Source organism: Arachis hypogaea, chromosome 3, assembly GCF_003086295.3.
Source record: "Arachis hypogaea cultivar Tifrunner chromosome 3, arahy.Tifrunner.gnm2.J5K5, whole genome shotgun sequence".
In the NCBI taxonomy this organism is placed as follows: domain Eukaryota; kingdom Viridiplantae; phylum Streptophyta; class Magnoliopsida; order Fabales; family Fabaceae; genus Arachis; species Arachis hypogaea.
The window spans coordinates 139,509,381-139,518,784 of NC_092038.1; the positions used below are offsets into that span (position 1 = coordinate 139,509,381).

General features: G+C 32.6%; 1 protein-coding gene across 1 annotated transcript; it reads right to left on the reverse strand.

Annotated features, from left to right (window-relative positions):
* Positions 1-8,562: 8,562 nt before the first annotated feature.
* On the reverse strand, positions 8,563-9,215 carry LOC140183659 (uncharacterized). Its single transcript, XM_072232125.1, has 2 exons — positions 8,746-9,215; positions 8,563-8,623 (listed from the first exon to the last, which is right to left on the reverse strand). Exons 1-2 carry the CDS (start codon positions 9,213-9,215, stop codon positions 8,563-8,565), a joined length of 531 nt encoding a protein of 176 aa, XP_072088226.1.
* Positions 9,216-9,404: the final 189 nt, after the last annotated feature.

Below are 9,404 nucleotides of genomic sequence, written 5' to 3' on the forward strand. Positions count from 1 at the left end.
TTAAAAGATACATTCACACGGATTCGGTCGTGGAAAGATCTCAATGCCATGTATGTAAATTAAAGTTTTTTTTCATTTGACTAAGCAAATGTTATTATTTATTATTGAATGCTTCTTTAATTTGTTGGCGCTTAATGCGCAGAGTTGTGCTTTCTTAACCAAATTAATTAAAGGTCATCAATTTGAGGGGTTCCCCTACTTTCCTTTTCAACTGGACGCATAGACTGCACTCTATAGCCATTATTAGCTTTTCTCCCATGTCAACATTTCCAACTCAAATTATCACCTAACCTAACTTGCAGAAATTGTTTGAAAAATTTAAAGTAGTGATGAAATGGACCAAATCAAATCAATCAGAAATTATTGTGTGGTCTTGACTAGTAATAATAAGTTGAATATGTTCTTCAATAATTAATCCATCCATCGCTTTATTTTTTTTAATTAACATGTTTTTAATGACTTATAAAATAACATACATACATCTCAACTTTAAATATATTATATATTTATTTATGTTTAAAATAAATGCCCCTTTAATGAAATCAATAAGTGAAATTGCATGAATAGTGTAGCTTATAATAAAACAAGCCAGAAATTCAGCCACCATTGATCAGAAACAAACGTATATATAATATATATATATATATATATATATATATATATATATATATATATATATATATAGCGCAATTATCTTGCTTAAGAAATAAAGAGCGTGGTTATTTCTTTAAAGCAACACATGGCACATGGGTGTAAACAGAGGTAGAAAATAATAAAAAAAATATAAAAGAGAAAGTCCTGAAATAACACTTTTATTAAAATTTGGCCAATATTTTATCAACAAAAAAAAAAGTAATTTTATGTAATTTTATATTATTAAAAATATTAATAATAATTTATTGATAATTATAAATCACAAAACCTGTTACCCTTAATACTTCTCATTATAAAAAATGTATGTTAAATTAGGTTGTGAACTTGTGATTAAGGCTTGGTTTGTAAAGTTGTGTAAAATATGTTGTTGATATACAATTTTCTTTTCTTCCTTCATAAATATAATTTCTTTTGACAAAAATCATACACATGTTAAAAAATGAGTCCAACAATATAATATTAAAATTTTTGGAACTAAAGTACTAAACTATCATTGTATTTAAATTTTTTTTTATATAAAATGATGAATTCCTCAAACATTTGTCGTAATATCTTAAACTATAAATTCCAAAGTTATCTTGCTTAGATAACAAACAAAAAAGGATCGAATGATTTGTCATATAAAAATATTCTATAAATACTAAAAATTAGTCTCCAAATTAATTATTATATACTTGTATATATGTCATTTTGCACACTTTTTTAACAAAATAGTTAACTAACAAAATAATCAAACATATCATAGTAAAATAATCAAATATTTTTATTGCAGCATAATAAAAATTTTCATAAACATTTTATTACCAAATAAATAATTTTATATGATATCTAATTTGTAATTAATATATATGACATGATTGTTTTCAATATCTATATCTATATCTTTAATTTTAGAAAAAAAGATAAAAAAGTTTCTAACTTTTTAATTTAAAAATACATAAGTCTCTCACTAATTGAAAATACAAAAACATCATTTATCTTCTAAAATAATAGACATTTAAGTTTTTCTGTCCAAAACATATATAAAGACAAATAGATCTATCAACAAAATTTGGTTGTCTCACTTTTTTAAAAAGTGAATGACGTTTTTGTATTTTTAATTAGTTAAAAATTTATTTATCTTTAAGATAAAAGGTGAAGAATTTTTTTTTTGTCATTTTCTCTTAATTTTAACCTCATACATTGATATTTTGGGCTACCTATAATTTTCCTTCTTAAAATGATTAAAGTTGTGACCCTATCAGTAAACTCTTACGTGATAACATATAAGACACAGAAGCAAATAAAGACATATACCGCTAAGATTGAGAAAAGAAAAGTAAAGAAGTTGCTTGTGACACTAATTATTTAATGCTCAAGGGAATTACACATGGGCACCTGGACAACAAAAAATAAAAGCATGCTATTATTAATTAGTACCAAATAAATTAAAGTTACGGATAAGCCATCTTTTCACAGAATTTGGTCCCAGATTATTATTATTATTGTTTGGATTGTCGTAATTACTATCTAAAATTATCAATGATCACGATCATAACAGAGAACTCTTACGTGACATAACTACATGTTGCTCTAGTTAGGAGGGGTCCCAATAATTCAATTGGATTTTTTCATATGCACTAATAATGATGTTGTATATATTCCTGATCAGTGCAAGCAAATCTTGCAATAATATGGCATGATGCAATAGTTGTTAAACCTTGCAAATCTACCCATTTAGCTATAGCCTCAATATATTAGGACAAAGAAACTATGACAAGAGTAGTAAGTATGCTCTTGACCTAAAAGGGTTGGTCCCTTTAACTTGTAAGAAACTATAACGAACTTTTCATTTGTTTATTATCTGAATTATGCATGCATAAAGTTAATTGTGGAGCGATGAATCAGGGTACGTAAGAATTATAATTAATCTCTCAACTACTGTCTAGGCACTTTAGTCTCATAGTACAAGTGATGACATAACTAAGATTTACCGAATGATCATCCATATCTAGGAAATGAATCACACGGGATTCATGCACATCTTCATTACTACGTTCTCAATAATAAAGAATTTAAGGCTGCCTTTTGTTTATAGAGATAGGAATATAGATATATAAAATTGTGTTTGACATAAGGTAGTATTTATTTGAAGTATGAAACAGAGATTGAAAAACTAAAATTTAACATTCTGTTTATTGGTCCAGAGATTGTTACAACATTATGTTTGTTGGTCCAGAGATTGATATTAAAATTTTAGTATTTTAATACTTCCAAAAAGTGAGAACACAGATGATTGAAATTTTTGGGGACGGAGATTGAAACTTTAATAACATTTTATACCTAAAATACCTCCATTTCAATTAATTAATTCCAATTTTATTTTTTGTGCAAATTAAATTAGAGTTTCATTCTTATTTCAGTCTCTGTCTCCTATTTTACACCAAACACAATACTGAAACTTATTTCAATTTCTGTTACTCAGTCTCAGTTTCTTAGTCTTTGTCTCTCTTCCAAACACTACCTAAGAGACATGGAGTTTAGATGTGAAAAAAAGAGAAAAATAGAAGAAGAAAACTAAAGAAATCAAGAATGAGTGAAAGAACAAAAAAAAAGTTTTAGAAAATAAAAAGAAAGAGATAGAAGAAGAAGTTCTGAGAAAGAAATGAAATGAGTATTAGCATCTCAAAATGAGAAAATGAACTTCACAAAAAACTAACTTATTCAAATTCTATCCAATATATATGCTTACAATCAAAAGCTAACAAACTAATTTACTGCACAAGTTTTCAATTAAAAAATTCTAACATAAACTAAATGTGTAAAGATTATTAATCATGTAACACCCCCTCTCAAACTTGGAGTGTAAATGTCCAATAGTCCAAGTTTGTTATGACAGTTTTGAAATAGGCTTGGTGCAAGAGCCTTAGTTAAAATATCTGCTACTTGATCAGCACTTATTACTGGCAGCAATTTAATGACTCTCTTTTGCCATTTATCCCTTGTAATATGACAATTCACTTTGATGTGCTTTGTCCTCTCATAAAAAATAGGATTGGCAGCTATATGTAATGCTGATTGACTATCACAATAAATTCTCATTGGTCGTTGTTGGTTAATCTGAAGTTCCTTCATTATATAACGGAGCCATTGCGCCTCTCTTGTTTCTGAAGTAAATGCTTCACAAGATGATGTTGCAATTGTATCTTGCTTTTTGCTTTTCCATGAAATTATTGAAGTGCCTAAAAGAAATAATATCCTATGATGGATCTTCTAGAATCTAGACATATTCTCCAATCACTGTCTGAGAAGTTAGAGAGAGTGAGGTCAGTGATTAAAGAAAAGAATAAATCCATTGATGGGCCTCCTTTGAGTTATCTCAACACTCTCAATGCTACTTGAAAATATTTATCTGTAGCATAGTCTAAGAATTGGCTCAATCTAGACACTGCATAACAAATCTCAGGCCATGTATTTGTTAGATATAAGAGTCTTCCAACAATTCTGTGATATTCTGAAGTTAAGGCCAGAGGGGTTCCTGAGTCTTTTGACAAATGAGTGGTATAATCCATAGGAATAGATATTGGTTTGGCAGCAAGCATTCCATAATCCTGCAGTAAGTTAAGATAGTATTTTCTCTGACAAATGGAAATGCCCTTCTTGCTTCGAGCTACCTCCATGTCAAGGAAGTATTTGAGCTCCCCAAGGTTTTTAATTCTGAATAAGTTATGCAAATAAGTCTCTTGCAAGTCACTACCTGCAATCACTAAATCATCAACATATACCAAGATAACAGTGAAACTCTTTGAAGTATTCTGGGTAAACATGCTATAATCATGCTTAGATTGAGTGTAGCCAGCCTTAGTTAGAGAGCCTGCAAGCTTTGTGTGTCCATTGTCTGCTTGGTTGTTTTAATCCATAGAGGGATCTATCTAATCTGCATACCATACCTGGTTTGTGAATTTTGAGGCCTGGTGGAGGTTTCATATAGATAGTTTCATTGAGATCTCCATGTAAAAATGCTGTATTGACGTCTAACCAGTGCAAATGCCAATTCTTGATAGCCATAATGGCTATGACTATCCGAAACGTGTTCATCTTTACTACAGGGCTGAAAGTGTCTTTGTAGTCAACACCCTTAGTTTGAGAAAAATCACTACTAGAAAACTACTTATTACAGATAGATATTTCGATAGATTTTATCCCACAGAAATATAGACAGATTTTGCGAGAAAATTTTCGTCAGAAATAAAGAAAAATGAATTAGCATGAATTACAAATGGAAAAAAGAATCTGTCGATAATTCTGTTGAAAAAATTAGTGTTTTTTTCATGGAAAATAATTATCGATAGAAAATCTGCCTGTATTTAAATGGTTAAAACGCTGTGTTTTATTAAATTATTATAGACAGAAAATCTGTCTATAATTTAAAAGTTTCCATCAGAAAATATTGAAATAAGAGTTTCCACCCCGAACTCCTCATTTCAATTACGATACTTCTGCGTCTCCACACTCATCCCCTCCAAATGCTCCATCGGTGGCGCCTCTTAGCCTTGCACTGCCGTCGCACCGAACCTCCATTGCACTGAACTTGTATCGCACTGAAGCTCCATCACACCCCTTCCTGGATCTTCTCCGTGTGTTGCTCGCGTCTCTCCTTTCAAACCCTAACGTGCAATCCGCTAATTAACTGAAACTGAAGCCCTCCATTTTTCTTCGCTTGGAGGTTAGCTTTTCAATTTTAGCAATTAATTCCTCTTTTTTCAATGGAAGTTCAAGCGTGTGGGAATGGAGTATTGGTAATGCAGGAGGGGTTTTGTGGTGAATAGATATTTATCATTTGAATGGATAATGGAGTTTCTGATTAGGGATCAATACTCAATACTCAGTAGTTCTTGAAAGTGTGGCATTCTTCCAAATTAGGACATTAAAGTGTGTCATCATAGGTAGGTTGGGGATTTAGTTTCAATTTCTGAATTTATGTTATGTACATGTGAATATGTGATGGATATCATACATTGACGAACAACCTCTGTTATTGCTGCAACGTTGCTCCATAGCAGCACTTGAGGGGCATAGAGGTATATATGTAATAGCCATTTATTATGTTGCACTGGATGAATGTAAGCATCGCCCATTGTTGTTGTCTTTGTTGTAATGGCATTTGGGTTCTCAACTGCTTTAGGCTTCTGACCTTTTTGATTTGCGCTTCTGAGTTGTGACTATCCATCACCCTTGTTCTTCTTCATGGAGAGGGAGGAAGTTGGGGGTGAGGTCATGAAAGGTGTATTAGTATAGTTACTAGTTTTATTTCTATTTTTCTCTAACCCTTGAATTAGTAACATGAGATTGGAGTTAACTCTGTGCCACCAAGCGTGCTTTGTGTCTCTCTATAGATCCATCCGGGTTCAATTTGAGTTTAAAAACCCATTTGCAACCCACTGCTTTCTTTCCAGCAGGAAATTTAGTAAGTGTCCATGTCTCATTCCTCTCCAAAGCAGAAAGCTCATTATCAATAGCTTCTTTTCAGTTTGGATCCTTGATAGCTTCATCATAATTTTTGGGTTCTAAATGTATGGATGTAGCTAGTGTGAATGCTTTGTGCTTTGGGGACAATGACTCATATAAGACTACTTGTGAGAGGGGATATTTATGTGTGGTGCTACTAGTAGCTGAACCATTGGAGGAGGCCATCATTCAATGAAAGTCTCTCAAATAAGATGGTGGTCTCTTAGGATGAAGTGACTTTTGTGTCTCTAAATTCAACTCATGGTTTTCATGTAATGTATGTTGATAAGGTATTATTTGGGGTGCTGAACCTCTAAGAATAATTTCCAATTGAGGACTATTATGTGCAATTTGATTAGAATTGTCACTACTTAGCTCAATAGATGCAGAAGTGTGTTGAGAGTCATGAGATGCATGCTAAGTATCATTAGATTATGTGTGATTTTGTTATTGTTGATGATATTATGATGAGGTGAGTCAAAAGGATTAAAGAATGTATAGTATGTAGGTATACAGGGTGCTGCATGATGTTGTGATGATGATTCAAGTTTTTCAGTTTGCAAAAAAGGTAGTACATGTTCATAAAAACTGACATTTCTTGACAAAAACACTTTTTTATTTGACAAATCATATAAAATATACTCTTCAACTCCAATTTTGTGACCAATATGTACACATTTTTTGGCTCTTGTATCTAATTTCTTCCTATGTGCAGTCAACGTAGATGCATAAGCAAGGCAACCAAACACTCTCAAGTAAGCAATTTTAGATAATTTATTTTTTAAAATTTGATAAGGATATGATTCGTTGAGAAACACACTAGGAAGCCTATTGATTAAATGGACAACATAAGCTGCAGCAAAATGTTAAAAACTTTTAGGTACATTTGAATTAAACCTTAATGTTCTAGTAACTTCCAAAATATATTGGTGCTTTTTTTCTACAATTTCATTCTGTTGAGGCGTCTCAACGCAAGTTGTTTGATGAATTATGTTTTTAGAATTGGAAAAGAATGCATTTTGAACTCAAGACCATTGTCAGTTCTGATTTTCTTTATGGTGCTGCCACATTGAGTTTGCACAAAGTTGACAAAATTTTGCACATGGAAAACAGTTTCAGCTTTAGAGCGCATGAGATGCAACCAAATATATCTACTTTTATCATCTATTATTGTTAGAAAATATTTGTGACCTCCCATGGAAGGTGTTCTAATGGGTCCCCATATGTCCATGTGTACAAGGTCAAATGAAGCTGAAGATTGAGAGAAACTACGCGAAAAAGTTATCCTTCTTTGTTTGGCAAAATGACAAGAATCACAGGGATCCATAGATCCTTTATCTGTCAAAAATTCATATGATTTTTACATTATATTTATTCTTTGAAATGGTATATGTCCTAGTCTAAAGTGCCATAAGGCTCATGCTTCGTGCTTATTGGAGTTGTGAGGCCAACTCAGAGATATTAATGTTGTATGCAGTTTTGGTGATGCAATAGTTGTCAGACTCTCAAATGCATATAATCTTCTTCTTTGCTCAGCTACTCCAATCATCCTCTTGGAGAGATAATCCCGTATCTCACAAGTAGAATCATTAAAAATGAATTCACATTTCAGATCAGTAGTCAATTTTGATACTGAAATGAAATTGAATTTAAAATTGAGAATGTATAATGCATGTACTAGATGAAATATGTTGCTAAACTCTACTGTTCCAAATACATCATTAACTGTTTGAGTACCATCAGGAAAGTTAATGCATACAGGTTTTATATGATACAAATTCTTGAATGATTTTAATGAAAAGGAAATATGTTCACTAGCTCCTGCGTCTATGACCCAGGAATTTGGACTAAATGTGGCTAAATACATAATGAATGCAATACCTTGATTTGATGGTAGAGAAATGGTGTGATTAAAACCTATGTTACGATTATGCTGTTGATTATTCTCCCTTTCAAGAAGTGCCAATAATGCTGCTTTTTGATCTGCAAAGAACTGAGCCTCTAACTTGCTAATTGCTTCTTGAGTGTTGTTACTGATGTTATCACCATTCAAATCAGCAACCATGTTGATGATTCCACTGCCACCGCCACTCCTCATATGAGATGGGTATCCATAGTTTTTATAGCATACATCTTTAGTATGTCCACTCTTACCACAAAACACACATTGTTTGTAAATTTGAGTTCTACATCCTCTTCCATTCAATCTACCCCCTCTGTCTCTAAAGTTTCTACCTCCTCTAGTGGCCATATTGATCTGAGGGTTAAAGTCTTGATTGGTGTTACCGGTAGTTATCAATGCTTTTCCTTTAGTGATATCTGCATTTTGTCTCTCTTGTTGTAACAAAAGTGAAAAAGGCTGCATCTACCGTTGGAAGCGGCTTCATCGACATGATCTGGGACCTAAATACAGCAAACTGATCATTTAGCCCCCTGAGGAGTCTCACTACATAGGTATCTTCTTGGTAATTCTTCAGCACATCTAAACCACAATCACAAGTTCCAGTATAGTACTTACATGCTGGAATTGGTAAAAAATTATCTAACTCTTTCTAAATTCCTTTCAATTTGGTAAAGTATGCAGTGATGTTAAGGTCTCCTTACCTTATGCCAAACAATTCTTCTTGTAACTCAGCCATTCTAAAAGCGTCTCCCTGATAATAGCGATGTCTTAAACTACGCCATATGTCTGCAAGAATGTCCATCCACACCACACTGTGTGTTATTTCTAGACTTAAAGACAAATTCAACCAAGACACTACATATGTGTTGTATCTATCCCACGCATCAAACAGTGAATCATCCTCCGATGATTTTACTAAAGTTTCATCAACAAATTTCAATTTATTTTCAGATCTCAACATTCTACACATAGCTCTCTCCCAAGTATGATAGTTACTGGGACCTAAAATCATGAAAACTAAAGGAGTTCCTGGACTCTCACCAGGATGCAGAAAATATGGACTCATTGGATCCATAATTGGACTTGTGTTTGCTCGATTTGCTGCTGATTGCAACTGATTAACGAGATTCGCATGTGTTTGAATGTTAAAATTCGAGGTTTGGTTAGCCATTCTTTCTGAAAATTAGGGATTCAATTCAACGATCTTGTAAGTTTCAAGATTCGGATGCTAGAAACCACAAGTTTGATTCAAACTTCAAACTTGTTAGATCTTTTACATCAGTGCTCGTGATTGGAGCCTTCACCTCTGGTCCACGCTCACCGCACCATGTTGAAGAACCGTGAATTAAGGTGAAGCAAC